The sequence below is a fragment of the Coregonus clupeaformis genome, chromosome 25 (assembly GCF_020615455.1).
Source record: "Coregonus clupeaformis isolate EN_2021a chromosome 25, ASM2061545v1, whole genome shotgun sequence".
Classification (NCBI taxonomy): domain Eukaryota; kingdom Metazoa; phylum Chordata; class Actinopteri; order Salmoniformes; family Salmonidae; genus Coregonus; species Coregonus clupeaformis.
In genome coordinates this window covers 35,807,371-35,829,645 of record NC_059216.1, presented here as the reverse complement: position 1 = coordinate 35,829,645, position 22,275 = coordinate 35,807,371, and the positions used below count along the sequence as shown (strand labels likewise).

General features: G+C 42.4%; 1 protein-coding gene across 5 annotated transcripts in view; it reads right to left on the bottom strand.

Moving 5' to 3' along the window:
- The window catches only part of LOC121539607 (syntaxin-binding protein 5-like), a 55,877-nt gene that overhangs the window by 28,092 nt on the left and 5,510 nt on the right, over nucleotides 1-22,275 (bottom strand). For all 5 annotated transcript variants that reach the window (XM_045207570.1, XM_045207571.1, XM_045207572.1 and 2 more), the window contains exons 3-15: nucleotides 16,124-16,205; nucleotides 14,384-14,484; nucleotides 13,535-13,669; nucleotides 9,262-9,325; nucleotides 9,046-9,129; nucleotides 8,119-8,242; nucleotides 5,977-6,055; nucleotides 5,673-5,827; nucleotides 3,951-4,023; nucleotides 3,566-3,713; nucleotides 3,315-3,382; nucleotides 3,120-3,160; nucleotides 2,718-2,944 (exon numbers count right to left, since the gene is read on the bottom strand). In XM_045207570.1, the coding sequence (XP_045063505.1) occupies nucleotides 2,718-2,944; nucleotides 3,120-3,160; nucleotides 3,315-3,382; nucleotides 3,566-3,713; nucleotides 3,951-4,023; nucleotides 5,673-5,827; nucleotides 5,977-6,055; nucleotides 8,119-8,242; nucleotides 9,046-9,129; nucleotides 9,262-9,325; nucleotides 13,535-13,669; nucleotides 14,384-14,484; nucleotides 16,124-16,205 (1,381 nt within the window). The remainder of the gene's footprint in view (nucleotides 1-2,717; nucleotides 2,945-3,119; nucleotides 3,161-3,314; nucleotides 3,383-3,565; nucleotides 3,714-3,950; nucleotides 4,024-5,672; nucleotides 5,828-5,976; nucleotides 6,056-8,118; nucleotides 8,243-9,045; nucleotides 9,130-9,261; nucleotides 9,326-13,534; nucleotides 13,670-14,383; nucleotides 14,485-16,123; nucleotides 16,206-22,275) is intronic.

The window sequence follows — 22,275 nt, the reverse complement described above, 5'->3', positions numbered from 1 at the left end:
ATGAACTCTAATAGCAGGAGACATGGAAAATCAGAGGGAAATATTGGTTTTGGAAATAGGTAAAGTTCAACGATTTTATGACTAGAGGATGATGTCAGAAAAGCAGGAATTCCAGATTAGTCATGTAAAAAAACACATCCCTGTAATACAACCCACACATCCTGATATACAGTCAGGCCCGGCGGAGTGCTGAAAAACAGTATTTGGCACTCCCTCTCATTATCCTCTTCTTGCTGGCCCATTGTTGTTTCGACCACATATTGTTTCAGATTACTACTCACTACTCTTTGCCGTTTGCTTTGAGCGGGGGTGTCCGTGTGCTTGTATTTCTCCCATAACTCATCAAACTGCATCTGCCTTGCAGGAATATTCCTGTCACTCTCTGCCTTTGAACCACGCGCTACAAAATGCCTGTTTTCTCCCCTCATCCCCGAGGTCGTCAGGCACTAACGGAGGCGTCGGTGCTTGTAATATACTGGCGGTACTGCTGCTAGGTTCGGTCTTGGCGGCTGCAGGCCCCTCCTTGGGTTGGTTACCTCCTATGTCACCAGGCTGCAAGACGGTTGCGCAGGTGCCTTTGCTGCTGGGCTCGGCGGCCTTGGCCTCTGTGGCAGGCTTCTCCCCCTCCCCACCGCTTTGATCAGATGCTGCCATTGTGCCCTGGCGAAGCCACTTTCTAATATCCATCATACTATCAGCTACCTACCTAACTGTTAACATTAGCATAATTCCATCCAGCTGCGCGTTTTTTTTTCGTAGTACGTAACTTTGAAAGTAAACCTAAACGGTGAAATTGACCCGCACTTCTACTGTGAAGTTTTTTTCAAACTGTAAAATGTGTATGACGTACGTATGATGCGTGCAAGGGAGTTGCATGAATGAAGCATACACAACAAATCGGTTGGGAATGACGGAGGGGGCAGATTGTGGGACAGAATAGGGATACAAAACTGAGGTGGCACAATATTCCAACTAAGGGGACATTGCCCCCTTTTGCACCCTCGTGGCGCCGGGCCTGTATACAGTACCTACAGTGCCTTGCAAAAGTATTCATCCCCCTTGGCGTTTTTTCTATTTTGTTGCATTACAACCTGTAATTTAAATTTATTTTTATTTGGATTTCATGTAATGGACATACACAAAATAGTCAAAATTGGTGAAGTGAAATGCAAAAAAGAACTTGTTTAAAAGAATTCTAAAAAATTAATAACGGAAAAGTAGTGCGTGCATATGTATTCACCCCCTTTGCTATGAAGCCCCTAAATAAGATCTGGTGCAACCAATTACCTTCAGAAATCACATAATTAGTTAAATAAAGTCCACCTGTGTACAATCTAAGTGTCACATGATCTGTCACATGATCTCAGTATATATATACGCCTGTTCTGAAAGGCCCCAGAGTCTGCAACACCACTAAGCAAGGGGCACCACCAAGCAAGAGGCACCATGAAGACCAAGGAGTTCTCCAAACAGGTCAGGGACAAAGTTGTGGAGAAGTACAGATCAGGGTTGGGTTATAAAAAAATATCAGAAACTTTGAACATCCCACGGAGCACCATTAAATCCATTATTCAAAAAGGGAAAGAATATGGCACCACAACAAACCTGCCAAGAAAGGGCCGCCCACCAAAACTCACAGACTAGGCAAGGAGGGCATTAATCAGAGAAGCAACAAAGAGACCAAAGATAACCATGAAGATTGGAGTATCTGTCCATAGGACAACTTTAAGCCGTACACTCCACAGAGCTGGGCTTTACGGAAGAGTGGCCAGAAAAAAGCCATTGCATAAAGAAAAAAATAAGCGAACACGTTTGGTGTTCGCCAAAAGGCATGTGGGAGACTCCCCAAACATATGGAAGAAGATACTCTGGTCAGATGAGTCTAAGATTGAGCTTTTTGGCCATCAAGGAAAACGCTATGTCTGGCGCAAACCCAACACCTCTCATCACCCCGAGAACACCATCCCCACAGTGAAGCATGGTGGTGGCAGCATCATGCTGTGGGGATGTTTTTCATCGGCAGGGACTGGGAAACTGGTCAGAATTGAAGGAATGATGGAAGGCGCTAAATACAGGGAAATTCTTGAGGGAAATCTGTTTCAGTCTTCCAGAGATTTGAGACTGGGACGGAGGTTCACCTTCCAGCAGGACAATGACCCTAAGCATACTGCTAAAGCAACACTCGAGTGTTTTAAGGGGAAACATTTAAATGTCTTGGAATGGCCTAGTCAAAGCCCAGACCTCAATCCAATTGAGAATCTGTGGTATGACTTAAAGATTGCTGTACACCAGCGGAACCCATCCAACTTGAAGGAGCTGGAGCAGTTTTGCCTTGAAGAATGGGGAAAAATCCCAGTGGCTAGGTGTGTCAAGCTTATTAGAGACATACCCCAAGAGACTTGCAGCTATAATTGCTACAAAAGGTGGCTCTACAAAGTATTGACTTTGGGGGGGGGGTGAATAGTTATGCACGCTCAAGTTTTCTGTTTTTTTGTCTTATTTCTTGTTTGTTTCACAAGAAAAAAGATTTTGCATCTTCAAAGTGGAGGCATGTTGTGTAAATCAAATGATACAAATCCCCCAAAAATCCATTTTAATTCCAGGTTGTAAGGCAACAAATTAGGAAGAATATCAAGGGGGGTGAATACTTTCACATGCCACTGCATATTCAAAACGCGGCATTGGTATAATATCGAGAAACTGATTGCTACAGTTACCTGTACCACCTCAGTGGTTATTTCCTGTTTGCTGAACCTATAGATGATGACGTGGGCAGAGACTCCAGCCACACACAGCATCCTGCTCTCTGGGCACAACGACATGGTCTGGATGGCGAAGGGATCCTCATCCACTATCTCTGTGCTTGGCTTCTCCTCCTTACCACCCTTTAGAGCCTTCTCAAACACCTTAGCGGTCTTCAGCTTGTACAGTACTTGGAGCATTACTAGGACAAAGGAAGGGGGATTTTATAACGAACTATGAGAAATGACCTACAGGTATCATTGGGTCTACATATTGTACACAAATTAATTCCATTGCTTTACAAAAGGGACGAACCATTGTGGTATTCTTATTTCAGCCAATTATATATCGAAGGAATCAAATGAAACAACACTCACTTGCAGAAGCATCCCAAAACTTGATTGATCCATCAGCATGTCTGTTCATTGCAAAGAAGGAAAATTGGAACAGTTTAGTTTGTATATACATATTGTAAATACATCATCGAAATACAGTTTATGTTAGGTAAGCGTTGTGCACATAAACGTATAAAGAACTACGTTTCAGCCTTCATGTGTTCGTTAGGTACCCACCCAGTGACGATGATCTCAGGGTAGCTCAGTGTGCCTTGGCCCCAGTTACCACCACTTATTGGCCATTCCTGGAAATACAAAAAAGGCATTTACTACAAAAATATACCCTTGTGACCACAGATACAGTCAAAGCCCTATTCCAATATTTAAAAAAAATTGTAAGCACATAACACATTTCTTAAGTGGGATAAAGCCATATTCAAATATATAACTATTTTATAACAGTTTTATTTTAAAGTGGGATACATTACCTTCTTACTGTAACCCTGTCTTTTTTGCCGGGAGCCCACAGAGTAAAGTGCAGGTATGAGTTCAGGAGGGCAGTCGGCAAAATACTCTACGCACGTCACTGGAGACTCGTGGATCGACAGAGGGTACGGGTTCTCAAATATTGGGTATCTGTCAATCAAAAGGGAAAAAGCTGTGGTTGTAAGACACTAGGACTTAGAAGAAGATTACTTTAGTGTCCAATGTACTTGGATGTCCAATGGAAACTTGTCTTCTGCTTTCATTCCAACCCCTCCCCCCTACTATATGTGAAGTTTGCAAACAGCAGACCATCGTTCCATGTATCGTGCCACCATAAGTAAACATGCAAGTAAGCACACAGTAGCCTACTGTAACTACAAGACTCACCCAATTTGTCTAAGGTCGATGACAACTAAATCCTTTTCCAAAAGGACAACTACAGCATAAGGTTCCTGGAAATCTGTGAGGAAGCAGAAAAAAAGGTAAAACATGTTAAAAAGAGTTAAACCATTAGAAAACGACAGCAAAGTCTTTATAAAGAAATCCTAATGACAGTGTTATATATTGAAGTATATACAGTGCTTTCATAAATTACTCACACCCCTTGACTTTTCCCACATTTTGTTGTTTAAATTTTTTACTAATTAATTAAAAATGAAAAGCTGAAATGTCTTGAGTCAAAAAGTATTCAACCCCTTTGTTATGGCAAGCCTAAATAAGTTCAGGAGTAAAAACGTGCTTAACAAGTCACATAATAAGTTGCATGGACTCATTGTTTGTGCAATAATAGTGTTTAACATTACTTATGAATGACTACCTCATCTCTGTACCCCACATACAATTATCTGTAAGGTCCCTAAGTCGAGCAGTGAATTTCAAACACAAATTCAATAACAAAGATGAGGGAGTTTTTCCAATGCCTCGCAAAGAAGGGCACCTATTGGTAGATAGGTAAAAAAATTAAAAAAATAAAAGACATTGAATATCCCTTTGAGCATGGTGAAGTCACTACAAAGATACAGGCGTCCTTCATAACTCAGTTGCCGGAGAGGAAGGAAACCGCTCAGGGATTTCACTATGAGGCCAATAGTGACTTTAAAACAGTTACATAGTCTAACGGCTGTGATAGGAGAAAACTGAGGCTGGATCAACAACATTAAAGTTACTCCACAATACTAACCTAATTGACTGAGTGAAAAGAAGGAAGCCTGTACAGAAGAAAAATATTCCAAAACATGCATCCTGTTTGCAACAAGGCACTAAAGTAATACTGCAAAAAATGTGGCAAAACAATTAACTTTTAGTCCAGAATAAAAAGTGTTATGTTTGGGGCAAATCCAATACAACACATTACTGAGTACCTCTCCTCATATTTTCAAGCATAGTGGTGGCTGCACCATGTTATGGGTATGTTTGTAATGGACTGGGGTGTATTTCAGGATAAAAAATAAACAAAATGGAGCTAAGCACTGGCAAAATCCTAGCATTCCACCAGACACTGGGAGATGAATTCACCTTTCAGCAGGACAATAACCTAAAACACAAGGCTAAATCCACACTGTAGTTGATTACAAAGAAGAAAGTGAATGTTCCTGAGTGGAGAAATTACAGTTTTGACTTAAATCTACTTGAAAATATATGGCAAGACCTGAAAATGGTTGTCCAGCAATGATCAGCAACCAATTTGACAGAGCTTGAATAATTTTGAAAAGAATAATGGAAATATATTGCACAATCCAGATGTGTAAAGCTCTTAAAGACTAACAGCTGTAATAGCTGCCAAAGGTGCTTCTACAAAGTATTGACTCAGGGGTGTGAATACCTATGTAAAATTATATATTTCTGTATTTCATTTTCAATAAATTTGCTAACATTTCTACAAACATGTTTTCACTGTCATCATGGGGTATTGTGTGTAGATGGGTGAGAAAAAAAATATATTTAATCAATTTTGATTTCAGGCTGTAACACAACAAAATGTAGAATAAGTCAACGGTTATGAATACTTTCTGAAGGCACGGTGGCTCTCAAAATGTATCAATATCCAATTTCAATTTCAAAATGAATTTTTACAGCTATTTGCTTCCAAAGTATCAAACTGTAACTCACCATTAGGATAAGGTGTTTCGCAGAGCGTGAGGAAGTCTACGATGGGATAGTCCATCTCCAGGACGGCAGTACTCTTCCCATGCATCACCGTCAAACAGGCTCTCCTGCACCCTGTGTCATAGGACAGGCCTCCAGACATGACCATGAAGGCGTCCCTAGATAATAAACAAGTAAATTAAATAAATAAAACGAGACCAATATTATGGTCAGGCATGTCGCAGGACAGGCCCCCAGATGGCACCATGAGTGGGTCCCTGGAATAGCCTTTATTTATTATTGTTTATTAGGACAACCAACCACTCACCCAGCTCTTGTCGTTTTGTACTCCACTTTGAGGATAGGTTTGCATGGTTCTGGCTTCTTTCCATCCTTGGGCTCCTTACCTGAGAGGGAATTTTGCACACAAAAAACGTGATTTTCTGCACACAGATTAATACAACTAGTAAACACATGCATTTAAATGCACATGAACATATTGTACCTATAGTCTATCATCTGACTCCTTTGGGCGTGCTCAAATCAAATTTTATTTGTCACATGCGCTGAATTACAACAGGAATACAACCTTACCGTGAAATGCTTACTTACAAGCCCTTAACCAACATTCCAAAGTTTAAAAAAGTAAGTAAGAAAAAGTTGCTAAATAAACTAAACTAAAGGAAAAATAGTAACACAAAATAACATTCACAAGGCTATATACAGGGGGTACCGGTACCGAGTCAATGTGCAGGGGTACGGGTTAGTCAAAGTAATTGAGGTAATATGTACATGCAGGTAGGGGTAAAGTGACTATGCATAGATAATAAACAGAGAATGTGTGTGTGTGTGTCTGTGTGCCGTCAATATGCATGTGTGTGTGTTTTGTGTGTGTGTGTGTGTGTGTGTGTGTTTGTGTGTTTGTGTGTTGGAGTGTCAGCGTAGTATGTGTGAGTGTGTGGTTAGAGTCCAGTGAGTGTACGTCGAGCCTGTGCAAAAAATAATAATAGATAATAATAAAATAAGGGGGTCAATACAAATAGTCCAGGTAGCCATTTGATTTACTGTTCAGCAGCCTTATGGCTTGGGGGTAGAAGCTGTTAAGGAGCCTTTTGGTCCCAGACTTGGCGCTCCGGTACCGCTTGCCATGCAGTAGCAGAGAGAACAGTCTATGACTTGGGTAGCTGGAGTCAACAATTTTTAGGGCCTTCCTCTGACACCGCCTGGTATAGAGGTCCTGGATGGCAGGAAGCACGGTCCCTGTGACGTACTGAGCCATACGCACTACCCTCTATAGTGCCTTGCGATCGGATGCCGAGCAGTTGCCATACCAAGCAGTGACGCAACCAGTCAGGATGCTCTCGATGGTGCAGCTGTAGAGTTTCTTGAGGATCTGAGGTCCCATGCCAAATCTTTTCAGCCTCCTGAGGGGGAATAGGCGTTATCGTGCCCTCTTCACAACTGTGTTGGTGTGGACACGAAGGAACTTGAAGCTCTCGATCCGCTCCTCTACAGCTCCGTCGATGTGAATGGGAGCGTGCTCGGCCCTCCTTTTCCTGTAGTCCACGATCAGCTCCTTTTTCTTGCTCACGTTGAGGGAGAGGTTGTTGTCCTGGCACCACACTGCTAGGTCTCTGACCTTCTCCCTATTGGCCGTCTCATTGTCTTAGGTGATTAGGCCTACCGCCGTTGTGTCGTCGGCAAACTTAATTATGGTGCTGGAGTCGTTGGTGGCCACACAGTCGTGAGTGAACAGGGAGTACAGGAGGGGACTGAGCACACAGCCCTGAGGGGCCCCCGTGTTGAGGGTCAGCGTGGTGGATATGTTGTTGCCTAACCCCACCACCTGGGGGCGGCCCGTCAGGAAGTCCAGGATCCAGTTGCAGAGGGAGGTGTTCAGTCCCAGGGTCCTTAGCTTAGTGATGAGCTTGGAGGGCACTATGGTGTTGAACGCTGAGCTGTAGTCAACGAACAGCATCCTCACGTAGGTGTTCCTTTGTCCAGGTGGAAAAGGGCAGTGTGCAGTGCAATTGAGATTGCGTCATCTGTGGATCTATTGGGGCGGTATGCGAATAGGAGTGGGTCCAGGGTTTCTGGGATGATGGTGTTGATGTGAGCCATGACCAGCCTTTCAAAGCATTTCATGGCTACAAATGTGAGTGCTACGGGGCGGAAGTCATTTAGGCAGGTTACCCTGGCGTTCTTGGGCACAGGAACTATGGTGGTCTGCTTGAAACATGTAGATATTACAGACTGGGTCAGAAAGAGGTTGAAAATGTCAGTGAAGACACTTGCTGGCTGGTCAGCACATGCTCGGAGTATGCGTCCTGGTAATCTGTCTGAACGTTAACCTGTTTAAAGGTCTTACTCACATCGGCTTCCCTATGTTGTGCTGTTTCCATCCATCGTTTTTTTTCCTAAGGTGCATTGAGACCCTTGGTGTTATGTCTGCGTGTACAACAGAACGTACCGTGTGGTGTGATGGTGATTGTAGGCTTGGCAGGGACGCGTACGTTCCATGTGGTCAGAGTTCCATCTGAGTGGCTGCAGGTGAACTGTTTGCCCTCATGGTGCCAGGCTACTGAGTGGATAGCCTGGAGGAGAAGAGGAGAGAGGAATAAAGACAGTGTATATTGAGTGGCTGCTTCATAGTATATCAGGAAATTAACTTTGAGGGAAATAATAACAACATAGTGTGGATTTCAAGACCTTCAGAAAATGAGATTATTTTTCCAAAATATTGTTACATAATCAGTCGGAATCCACAAAAATATGAATTTCTTACAAATCCATTGGTACTTTCCAATAAACATGTTGAATTGAGCATAAACATAAAGCCCCAATACAAATTTAACCAATGAAGATCAATAATGTACAGTACCAGTCAAAAGTTTGGACACACCTACTCATTCCAGGGTTCTTCTTAATTTTTTTACTACTTTCTACATTGTAGAATAATAGTTTAGACATCAAAACTATGAAATAACACATATGGAATCATGTAGTAACCAAAAAGGTGTTAAACAAATGAAAATATATTTTATATTTGAGATTCTTCAAAGTAGCCACCCTTTGCCTTGATGACAGCTTTGCACACTCTTGGCATTCTCTCTACCAGCTTCATGAGGTAGTCACATGGAATGCATTTCAATTAACAGGTGTGCCTTGTTAAAATTATATTTGTGGAATTTCCTTCCTTCTTAATGCGTTTGAGCCAATCAGTTGTGTTGTGACAAGGTAGGAGTGGTTTACAGAAGGTGTGTGCAAACTTTTACTGATACTGTAGTACGACAGATCATGAACAACATTGTTCACTGTGTATTTCATATTTAAATGGCACTCCCCCTCTCCCCAGTCAGTTCCCACAGGAACCAACAGCCACAGAAAGATGCCTTACCTCATCATAATTGTAGCGGTAGTCAGCTTTTTTGCATTTCAGGTCCCACAACACAACAGTCCCACATTCAAATCCAATCAAAATCTGCCAAAAGAACACAAAAAACATAATTATTTTCCATTTTGAGAATTAGATTTTTAGTTGCAGGTTGTAAATAATCAGTAATGTTTTGAAGCTTGGAAATGAATAAATTAATGTTCTTTGGAAAGTTCCTACCTTTCCCTCGTCCATAGGATTATCACTGATGTGAACCACAGGCCCAGGGTGTGACTTGGAGGAACTAAGGAGGAACAAGGGGAGATTGAGGGAACAGCCTCACTCCTAACATTCTTGGCTTCTACGGTCTGTTTGATTCAAACGATGAATGTAACATTATCTCATTAACTTCCTGGTTTACATTCCAACTTCCCCAGCTGTCAAGGAAATTAACAGTCTAAGTCAGGGGTCTTCAACTTTTTTTTGCCCAGGGACCCCCTCCAAGGCAAACCGGCGACCCAGAGACCCCCATCATACGTTAGCAAAAATATTACAAATTCTCACATCTTGTCTTATCATTAGGTGAATGATAATGGCAAGGAGAAGTAATCAACATTTAAAAATGAATAGATTTGGAAGATAAGAGTTCAGGTGGGCCTTCACACCTCACCAAACGAAGGAAAGGAGGGGTGCTCGACAACAATGACAAAAATCATGAAAAGGGCTTACCAAGAAAAACTTCCAAAAGGGCAATTCGAGGCAGAAAGGAGTTGGAGCACTCAAGAAAAAAGGATGAGAATAAATTATTTTAGCTCACTTTTATCCATTGTTCAGGATGAGTACAGGTGACTGATGTTGATACTGAAGAACATGTCAGCTTGACGCCGAAACATCAGTACGAAACTGTACTCATCCTGAACAATGTTATTAAATTATTCTATGCTTTTTTTGTTGAGTGCTCCAACTCCTTTCTGCCTCGAATTAGTCCTTTTGGAGATTTAGTAGATATTTTTTCATTATTTTGAAAGAGGACGTGTAAACTCTAACATAGCCTATGAGCTAGAAAGGTAACTACAAACACATTTTCGCTAAGAGCATCTGTTTGGCTGGTTAAACAAAGGTTAGCCTTGTGTATTTGTACGTCCAAGTCAAGAAAGCTTACCAGCAGCACTTGCCGCACTGGTAGCCTATTTGCGGGTACTTTTTAAAAGCCTATGTCAGATACTCCAGTGAGTGTAGTTGGCTCCAAAGAGTGTAATTTGCTCAATATTAGGAGTTGAAAAATACAGTTCACATCATTAGAAAGATATTCTCCTTGTTTCTACTGCACGTACACTACCGGTCAAAAGTTTTAGAACACCTACTCATTCAAGGGTTTTTCTTTATTTTTTTACTACTTTCTACATTGTAGAATAATAGTGAAGACATCAAAACTATGAAATAACACATATGGAATCATATAGTAACCAAATAAGTGTTAAACAAATCAAAACAGATTTTATATTTGAGATTCTTCAAATAGCCACCCTTTGCCTTGATGACAGCTTTGCACACTCTTGGCATTCTCTCAACCAGCTTCATGAGGTAGTCACCTGGAATGCATTTCAATTAACAGGTGTGCCTTCTTAATGCGTTTGAGCCTATTCGTTGTGTTGTGACAAGGTAGGGGGGGTATACAGATGATAGCCCTATTTGGTAAAACACCAAGTCCATATTATGGCAAGAACAGCTCAAATAAGCAAAGAGAAACAACAGTCCATTACTTTAAGACATGAAGGTCAGTCAATACGGAACATTTCAAGAACTTTGAAAGTTTCTTCAAGTGCAGTCGCAAAAACCATCAAGCGCTATGATGAAACTGGCTCTCATGAGGACCGCCACAGGAATGGAAGACCCAGAGTTACCTCTGCTGCAGAGGATAAGTTCATTAGAATTACCAGCCTCAGAAATTGCAGCACAAATAAATGCTTCACAGAGGTCAAGTCAGATACATCTCAACATCAACTGTTCAGAGGGGACTGTGTGAATCAGGCCTTCATTGTTGAATTGCTGCAAAGAAACCACTACTAAAGGACACCAATAATAAGAAGAGACCTGCTAGGGCCAAGAAACACGAGCAATGGACATTAGACCGGTGGAAATTTGTCCTTTGGTCTGGAGACGCAGTGTGGGTGAACAGATGATCTCCACATGCGTAGTTCGCACCGCAAAGCATGGAAGAGGAGGTGTTATGGTGTGGGGGTGCTTTGCTGGTGACACCGTCTGTGATTTATTTAGAATTCAAGGCACACTTAACCAACATGGCTACAACAGCATTCTGCAGCGATACGCCATCCCATCTGGTTTGGGCTTAGTGGGACTATCATTTGTTTTTTAACACGACAATGACCCAAAACACCTCCAGGCTGTGTAAGGGATATTTGACCAAGAAGGAAAGTGATGGAGTGCTGCATCAGATGACCTGGCCTCCACAATCCCCCTACCTCAACCCAATTGAGATGGTTTGGGATGAGTCGGATGGCAGAGTGAAGGAAAAGCAGCCAACAAGTGCTCAGCATATGTGGGAACTCCTTCAAGACTGTTGGAAAGGCATTCCAGGTGAAGCTGGTTGAGAGAATGCCAAGAGTGTGCAAAGCTGTCATCAAGGCAAAGGGTGGCTAATTAAAGAATCTAAAATATAAAATATATTTTGATTTGTTTAACACTTTTTGGTTACTAAACTCAGCAAAGAGAATTCGTAAAATTCCAAATAACTTCACAGATCTTCATTGTAAAGGGTTTAAACACTGTTTCCCATGCTTGTTCAATGAACCATAAACAATGAATGAACGTGCACCTGTGGAACGGTCATTAAGACACTAACAGCTTACAGACGGTAGGCAATTACGGTCACAGTTATGAAAACTTAGGACACTAAAGAGGCCTTTCTACTGACTCTGAAAAACACCAAAAGAAAGATGCCCAGGGCCCCTGCTCATCTGCGTGAACGTGCCTTAGGCATGCTGCAAGGAGGCATGAGGACTGCAGATGTGGCAAGGGCAATAAATTGCAATGTCCGTACTGTGAGACGCCTAAGACAGCGCTACAGGGAGAAAGGACGGACAGCTGATCGTCCTCGCAGTGGCAGACCACGTGTAACAACATCTGCACAGGATCGGCACATCCGAACATCATACCTGCGGGACAGGTACACGATGGCAACAACAACTGCCAGAGTTACACCAGGAACGCACAATCCCTCCATCAGTGCTCAGACTGTCCGCAATAGGCTGAGAGAGGCTGGACTGAGGGCTTCTAGGACTGTTATAAGGCAGGTCCTCACCAGACATCACCGGCAACAACGTCGCCTATGGGCACAAACCCACTGTCGCTGGACCAGACAGGACTGGCAAAAAGTGCTCTTCACTGACGAAGTCGCGGTTTTGTCTCACCAGGGGTGATGTTTGGATTCGCGTTATCGTCAAGGAATGAGCGTTACACCGAGGCCTGTACTCTGGAGCGGGATAAATTTGGAGGTGGAGGGTCCGTCATGATCTGGGGTGGTGTGTCACAGCATCATCGGACTGAGCTTGTTATCATTGCAGGCAATCTCAACGCTGTGCGTTACAGGGAAGACATCCTCCTCCCTCATGTGGTACCCTTCCTGCAGGCTCCTCCTGACATGACCCTCCAGCATAACAATGCCACCAGCCATACTGCTCGTTCTGTGCGTGATTGCCTGCAAGACAGGAATGTCAGTGTTCTGCCATGGCCAGCGAAGAGCCCGGATCTCAATCCTATTGAGCACATCTGGGACCTGTTGGATTGGAGGGTGAGGGCTAGGGCCATTCCCCCCAGAAATGTCTGGGAACTTGCAGGTGCCTTGGTGGAAGAGTGGGGTAACGTCTCACAGCAAGAACTGGCAAATCTGGTGCAGTCCATGAGGAGGAGATGCAATGCAGTACTTAATGCAGCTGGTGGCCACACCAGATACTGACTGTTACTTTTGATTTTGACGCCCCCTTTGTTCAGGGACACATTATTTCATTTCTGTTAGTCAAATGACTGTGGAACTTGTTCAGTTTATGTCTCAGTTGTTGAATCTTGTTATGTTCATACAAATATTTACACATGTTATTTCATAGTTTTGATGTCTTCACTATTATTCTACAATGTAAAAAACTGTAAAAATAAAGAAAAACCCTTGAATGAGTAGGTGTGTCCAAACTTTTGACTGGTACTGTATATTTTCAATGTATATATATTTTTGTGGTCCCGCTGCAGTACCTAGGGGCCGCGGACCCTTGGTTGAAAATCCCTGGTCTAAGTACAAAACACTGCAGAAATGGCGCGAAAGAATAAACACCGTCTTTGACAGACTTCTAACTAACACATAGGGTGTGTCCCAAATGGCACCATATTTCCTGTATAGTGCACTATTTTTGACCAGAGCCCATAGGGAATAGGGTGCCATTTGGGACATAGACATAGAAACCCAAGCAGATAACAGCATAATACAGACAGACAGACTCACAGTTCGATGGCTTTGTTCCACATGATAACGTAGCCTGAGAGTGTGAAGGACTCAATGTTGACGATGTGGATGTTTCCTTTCTCTGTTCCGATGTACAGCCATTTACTCTGGAAGGGCAGGTGACAAAACGTGATCCTGTAGGGGCAAAGGCTAAATTAATCAAGAGGTGCATCGCAAATGCATCGCAAAGGGCTCTGGTCAAAAGTAGTGCACTATATATGGAATAGGGTGCCATTTCAGATGCAGACATTATGATTATTTGATCATGATCCTGTCAAAATGGGAGTTTAATGTCAAAAATGTCAAAAGTTTAATGAGAAAGAGTATATGATTTCTTAGTTACTTCAACAAACTACATCAAGTCAATCTGATAGCTTTCTATGAAGCAATAAAATATACACATTAAAACATATTAGGTTATAGGTCCCCCTTTCTATCCTAGCAAGGGACATATCAAATAATCTACAGTATTTGACAGGTGAACCTACACTTTCATATGACAAAAAGGCTCCATAATAAATACACAGTGTAATATTTGCATACAGAGACATCAGCATGGATTCCTATCTGGTAGCAAGCAACTGACTTGCTCTGTCCAAAATGACACCCCATTCCCTTTATTGCACACTACTTTTGATGGGCCCTGGTCAAACATAGTGCACTATATAGGGAATAGGGTGCCATTTGGGACACTGCCACAACCGCAGAGAGGGTGAAGCAAGACAAGAGAAAAGACTCAAAAGATAATATTTCATATGATGACTTGTGGGTCTAAGTTAGTCTATTTGAATGGAGCTACAGCTTAAGCTCTATTCAAATACGACCACTGTTCATGTTATACCTACGTACCTCTCCCTGTTGAATTTGAGAGTGTGCAGGATAGCTGGCTGCTTCTGTCTCAGGTTCCACAGGTGAATGCTGTCATCAGCTAAGGCACTGACTAGCGCCCCCTGTTGACAGGGGTTATAATAGATTATAAAGGAGTAATACCGCCACACATCTAATAAGTACCAACAGGGTCATGTACATAAGGGCACAATGTTGCAAAAAGTTTTACTAAAATGAGTGTTTCTTATTCGACAAGTACACATTTCACTCTGTTTTGGACATTTTCTTTCGTTTTGTGCCTATTGAACACAACCTCAGTGGACTGAGTCAAAGGTAGGGCTGAATAAGAGAATATCATGTCCATACAATAAAGAACCCATTACAGAGAGTCTTGCCTCCACAAAGCCTACATTACTGTTTAATCAATGTGTTCACTAGTAAAGATTTATGGTCCATTAAAGGGTAGGAAGCATTAGTTTTTACTCACCAAAGTAACAACACAGTGTGGTCAAAGATTTAGTAACTTAGTTGTAGTCACGCTCTGGTTACCTATAACTACAAAACATAGTTATGTTTTGGGTTTTTTACATATTTATTAACTTATTTCTGGAACTACCCACAATGCACTAGTTCTCAACGTCATATGGAGGATCTACTCTGTGCTACCGAGTTTGTATACTAGCTCGGCAGCTAGCTCAAGCTGGCTAACGTTAGCTACACCTCATGTGCTTCACAGACTTTGTGGCTGTGTTATCTAGTGGGAACCCGTTAGCACTGCAGGCTCTGGTGCCTTCTTGCCATGGCTCAAAATGAAAGAGAAAATCATACCTGCTTGCTCTAACTTTGTAACAGTGGTACCTCATCGATTCTCCTTTTTGTTTTGTCAACTTTTTGGCGTGTTCTCTGTGAAGTAGGCTACGGGAGTTTTGTAACTTTTTCCACATCGGCTTAGTGCTAGCTCGCTACCAGACTGACATCTGGAATCTATACATTTAGGATTTTTCTCGCTATTGCCATTGGATTTTCCCTGACTCTTACCATTGGATGGGCCCCAGCCAGCAATCTGTAAGTCTCTGCTCTTTTGATCTGCAGTTATGTTTTAGTTGTGTTCTAACTGGTCTCCAGTAGTTGGGCTCTAGCATGCCGACAATAGCCACGCTGGTTGGCTAGGCTGGATAGGCTAATAGCTCATGTTAGCTGGCTCATTATTTATTTATTTATTGCTGGCTAGCTTGCTGGCTAAGATAACTGCATATAGCTTTATTATTTGATTAGATATTTGGTTAGATGGCGTTATGTATTTCCAATGTGTTTACTTTAATGTAGCTGTCAGCTGGGTGTTGATAGCAACTGGCTGACTCATTCAATCCTAATGTAACGGTAGCAGGCTAGTAGGGCTAACGTTAGCAGGCTAGTTGGCTAGCAACCTTGCAAGTTGATTTGTAACAATAAATTCAAAAAGTATTTGTTTGTAAGTTTGCTGAAAATGTAATTGAAACCAGTAGTCATGAGTGCAAACCATTTGGTTTAATTTGAAGTGATACATTTGATGTTATTTCTGTTGGAGTTTACATTATAGGGAAAAGGCTTCTTCTCAAATGCGTTTTGAGAAGGTGAGAACAGAGAGAGGACACAAGGAATCGAGGAAAGACTGTTGAGACAGAGCACTGGAGTGCTGCTGGGGAGCGGGACCATAGAGTTGGATAGAGGAACAGAAATGCAAAGATGTGCCCTGTACCCAACTCTATGAGTGGGACTCACCTCATTGACCAGGAACTGGAGCTGGATGACAGCTGCACCACTCTCATGTTGACAGTAACACTCCACACCCGCACGGCCAAAACTAACCAGCTCAGTCAAGGAACAGACCATACTAGAGAGATGGACATGTATTCATCATCAGCATCTGGGTTTATAGACATCCCCAGGGGGAATTAGATTTGTCACCAGCAAGACACATACAGCACCAGCCTTCGTGTAAATATTCTGTGTAAATATCCTTTCTGGCAGGGTTCAAGGAAACAGTGAGGAAAACAATACAGATGTAAACTAATTAAAGGGAGGCATGGTAGTACTGTATCTGACTTGGCACACAGTGATCCTCCTATGCTTAGACCATCAACTTTAGCACTGGGTCTGTATGATGCATTTTCCCTGAGCCCCAGAGCAGTTGAATGAGCTTGGAGATAAATTGGTAGAGCACCCCCCCCTATCAAATGATCCCAACCACAGAAAGTCAAGACACTTTGCTTTCCTCCCTTAGCTTTTAAAACAACACTGACTGACTCCGCTCCACAAAACAACTACAGTGCTATGAAAAAGTATTTGCCCCCTTTCTAATTTTCTCTACTTTTGCATATTTGTGATACTGAATGTTATCAGATCTTCAACCAAAACCTAATATTAGATAAAGGGAACATAAGTGAACAAATAACACAATTACATATTTATTTCATAAACAAAGTTATGCAACACCCAATTCCCCTGTGTGAAAAAGTAATTGCCCCCTTACACTCAATAACTGGTTGTGCCACCTTTAGCTGCAATGACTCCAACCAAATGCTTCCTGTAGTTGTTGATCAATCTCTCATGTCGCTGTGGAGGAAACCAAACTCTGCATTCCACAGTAAGAACATCATACCAAAGGTCAACCATGGTGGTGGTGGTGTGATGGTTTGGGGATGCTTTGCTGCCTCAGGACCTGGACGACTTGCCTTAATAGAAGGAACCATGAATTCTGCTCTGTATCAGAGAGTTTAACAGGAGAATGTCGGACCATCCGTCTGTGAGCTGAAGCTGAAGCGCAGCTGGGTCATGCAGCAAGAAAATTATCCAAAACACACAACCAAGTCTACATGAAAATTGCTAAAAAGCAACAAATTTGAAGTTTTGGAATGTCTAGTCAAAGTCCAGACCTAATCCCAATTGAGATGTTGTGGCAGGACTTGAAACGAGCAGTTCATGCATGAAAACCCACACGTCACTGAGTTAAAGCAGTTCTGCATGGAAGAGTGGGCCAAAATTCCTCCACAGCGACATGAGACACTGATCAACAACTACAGGAAGCATTTGGTTAGAGTCATTGCAGCTAAAGGTGGCACAACCAGTTATTGAGTGTAAGGGGGCAATTACTTTTTCACACAGGGGAATTGGGTGTTGCACAACTTTGTTTATGAAATAAATATGTAATTGTGTTATTTGTTCACTTATGTTCCCTTTATCTAATATTATGTTTTGGTTGAAGATCTGATAACATTCAGTATCACAAATATGCAAAAGTAGAGAAAATTAGAAAGAGGGCAAATACTTTTTCATAGCACTGTATATCTGTTCATATGGTCCAGTCCGCCTTCACCACAGTTGGCACCACGACTGATTAAATGAGGGACTTATAAATAAAAACCAGTGGACCATGACAGTGTTATGTATTCATAACTCTATGCATCAATCAGTATGGAAGCCAAGCAGCACAGGGCTACTGCGGAGTCTCAGCTCTCTCGCTCTGACTGTGTCCCAAATGGCACCCTATTCCCTAGTGCACTACTTGTGACTAGGGCTCTGGTCAAAAGTAGTACACTATCTAGGGAATAGGGTGCCATTTAGGATGCAGCTTGTGGGGTCCTTCAAGTCAGAGGTTTCCTGTCTGCTGACACTGTGAAACTATGACCCCAAGGCCACTGATATACTGTCCATCACTGCCAAGCAACCATGGGAGCAGTCTTGTGAGAAATAATTCACTGTGGAATTGAGCCAATAGCGGTCTCAAAATGAGTGTAGAGTAAATGAGATGGAGCTTAAAAAGAATTAAAGGGGCAATCTGCAGTTCAAAAAACTCACCACGGTTTTCGGTAAACAGCTGAGGGATGGGGCTGGAGAAATAAAACCACTCAAATTCATAGACAGAGCTATGGATGCAAGGACTGATCATCCATTTTAAACATAGTTTTAACAATGTTTTGAGGCTAAACAGTGTTTGTTTACAATTACACTGTTTACAAACAAAAGGATAAAACAAGCTTATATGTTGGTTTCTGATGGGGTTCGAAAGTTTAACTAAGCTCAGGCGGCATTTATAAGTTATATTCTTCAAGAATCAATGGCTATACACCGAGTGTACAGAACATCAAGAACACCTACTCTTTCCATGACAAGACATCTTTGTTTTTTGGGGGGGGGTTTTGGAACTCAGTCGGGGTCTCAACTTACTGTTGCGAGTTAGAATAGTAGAATACACAATGTGGTTGTCCATCAGCAGTTTTTCTCTTGTTATGTCAGTCACCGATAGTCAGTCAATTAGCCATGTTAGCTAACATTTTTATAGATAGCTAAGTTAGTTTAGCGGCCAGCTATCTAAACTTGTTATCATGGTCGAATTACCGGCCGGCCGCTGTCAAGAGGCGGGCCATTAAAATGTTTTGCTCGCAATGTGTGTGTGTGTGTGGGTGGGGGGGGTCAGTCAGAGACACAACTTTCTGTCAGAACACAAAGCACCCACACGGCTAGCCTCAGCCTTAATTTACCTGGTAGTGAAAATGAAAACAGCACTAGATGACAGACATGCGCCCATGCTCAGAGATGAGGCCTGCTGTGCTGTATACACTGAGTGTATAAAACATTAGGAACATCTGCTCTTTGCATGACAGACTGACCAGGTGAATCCAGGTGAAAGCTATGATCCCTTATTGATGTCACCTGTTAAATCCACTTCAATCAGTGTAGATGAAGGGGAGGAAGACAGGTTAAAGAACGATTAAGCCTTGAGACATCTGAACATCATTGCCAATCAGGTGCATTCCTTCCATAATTTTTTCAGCTGGATAATGCCCCATGCCACAAGGCTAGGATTGTCCAGGAATGGTTCCACAAACGTGACAATGAATTTAACTTACTGCAGTGGCCTGCCCAGTTACCAGATCTCAATCGTATTTAGCATCTGTGGGATGAGATGGAACGAGCTATTCGGAGTAGAGATCCACTACCAGCCAACTTGACACAACTGTGGGAAGCATTGGAGTCAACATGGGCCAGCATCCCTGTGGAATGCTTGACACCTTGTAGAGTCCATGCCCCAACGAATTTAGGCTGTTCTGAGGGCAAAAGGGGGTGCAACACAATATTAGGATGGTGTTCCTAATGTTTTGTACACTCAGTGTACTTGCTACTGTGTCGTTAGCTTATGTCTGTTTGAACAGGATTAACAAAGCTGTAATCAAACAACCCCTGAATGCCTTGAAAAAACTAAGGTGGTGTTACACTAAAGCCCAACAGACTGCCATTAACCAGGCAGGCTCCACTGTGGGCATCGCAGTATAATCTGATCGGAGGGCCATAAAGTCACGTGATGATGAGTGGAATGTCATTGTTCACTCTGCATATGTCATCTGAACAATTACTGTGTTCAAGTGAGTAGAGTTCTTTCTCCCAAGTCCAAAAGCAGTTGAGTGCATGTTGATTGTGCAGCAGACTCCTACAGCTTCCATAGCTGCTGCTAGGCTGCTGACAGAGTACAGGATTCACTAATCACCACCACGCAATCAATTACAAGATTATTTTAGCGCTAACGTTTTCCACTTCTCATGAAAAGCCTAAACACATGTTTTTGGAATGTCATGGCATAGGAAGCAGTCACACGTGGTCCCCATGATAGCATCAGCATCTCCTTTCTAGTTGATAGAGGCACTTAATTGTTCTTAGTAGCTGACCTGGGTTCAAATACTATTTGATATCAGTTCAAATACTTGATCGGTAATTGATTGAGTCTGCCTGGCTTAATTAGACCAATACAATAGTCCCAAAATGGTAAACCCCGCCCATCTGGCACTTCAGGTAGGCTAGAACAAACTCTCAAAGTATTTAAAAGATTTCAAATAGTACACTGCAAAAAAATATAAACGCAACATGGAACAATTTCAAAGAGTTACAGTTCATAGCGTTACATATTTTTTTTAACATTTTAGTCATTTAGCAGACGTTCTTATCCAGAGCGACTTACAGTTAGTGAGTGCATACATTTTTCATACTGGCCCCCCGCGTTACAGTGCATATAAGGAAATCAGTCAATTGAATTACATTTATTAGGCCCTAATCTATGGATTTAACATGACTGGGAACACAGATATACATCTGTTGGTCACAGATACCTTTTTTAAAAAGGCAGGGTTGTGGATCAGAAAACCAGTCAGTATCTAGTGACCACCATCAGCCTCATGCAGCGCAACACATAGTGGCGGCAGGCAGCTTAGTGGTTAAGAGCGTTGTGCCAGTAACCGAAAGGTCGCTGGTTCTAATCCCCGAGCCGACTAGGTGAAAAATCTGTCGATGTGCCCTTGAGCAAGGCACTTAACCCTAATTGCTCCTGTAAGTCGCTCTGGGTAAGAGCGTCTGCTAAATGACTAAAATGTAAATGTAACACATCTCCTTCACAAAGAGTTGATCAGGCTGTTGATTGTGGCTTGTGGAATGTTGTCTCACTCCTCTTCAATGGTTGTGCAAAGTTGCAGGGTATTGGTGGGAACTGGAACACGCTGTAGTACACGTCGATTCAGAGCATCCCAAATATGCTCAATGGGTGGTGAGAATATGGAAGAACTGTACAGATCCTTGCAACATGGGGCCGTGCATTATCATGCTGTAACATGAGGTGATGGCGGTGGATGAATGGCACGACAATGGGCCTCAGGATCTCATCACGGTAACTCTGTGCATTCAAATTGCCATCGATAAAATGCAATTGTGTTCATTGTCCGTAGCTTATACCTGCCAAAACCATAACCCCACCGCCACCATGGGGCACTCTGTTCACAACGTTGACATCAGCAAAACACTCGCCTACACAACGCCCTGTACAGCTGAAACCATGAAGAGCTGACTTCTCCAGCATGCCAGCGAAGGTGAGCATTTGCCCACTGAAGTCGGCTATAACACTGAACTGCAGTCAGGTCAAGACCCTGGTGAGGACGACGAGCATACAGATGAGCTTCCCTGAGACGGTTTCTGACAGTTTGAGCAGAAATTCTTTGGTTGTGCAATCCCACAGTTTCATCAGCTGTCCAGATGAAGAAGCCAAATGTGGAGGTCCTGGGCTGGCGTGGTTACACGTGGTCTGCGGTTGTGAGGCTGGTTGGACATACTGACAAAATTCTCTAAAACTACAGTTTATTGTAGAGAAATGAACACTCAATTCTCTGACAACAGCTCTAATGGACATTCCTGCAGTCAGAATGCAAATTGCGCGCTCCCTCAAAACTTGAGACATCTGTGGCTTTGTGTTGTGCGACAAAACTGCACATTTTAAAGTGGCCTTTTATTGTGCCTAGCACAAGGTGCACCTGTGTAATGATTGTGCTGTTTAATCAGCTTCTTGATATGCCACACCTGTCAGGTGGATGGATTATCTTGGCAAATGAGAAATGCTTACTAACTGGGATGTAAACACATTTGGGCACAACATTTGAGAGAAATAAGCTTTTTGTGAATATGGAATATTTCTGGGACCTTTTATTACAGCTCAAGGAAAATTGGACCAACATTTTTACATACGTAAAAATGTATGCACACATGACTGTAAGTCGTTTTGGATAAAAGCGTCTGCTAAATGGCATATTATTATTATATTATTACATGTTGCGTTTATATTTTTGTTCAGTATATTTTAACCCAGATATGCTAATTTAAACTGCACCACAGAGAGAAAAAGGCTTTTCCACCAACTGACAGAGAGACACTTCCTCATTGGTAAACCACAGTGGTTCGCCTTGCAGCATTTCACAACAGCAAGAGGGTTTATATCAGATGACAACAATCATCATAAGACAAGAACCTGCATGTCTCAATCATATGAAAATGTACAAACAATAATGTGTTTCAATAAAAAACCAAACAGCTTACAATATAACACAATACAACTCAACACA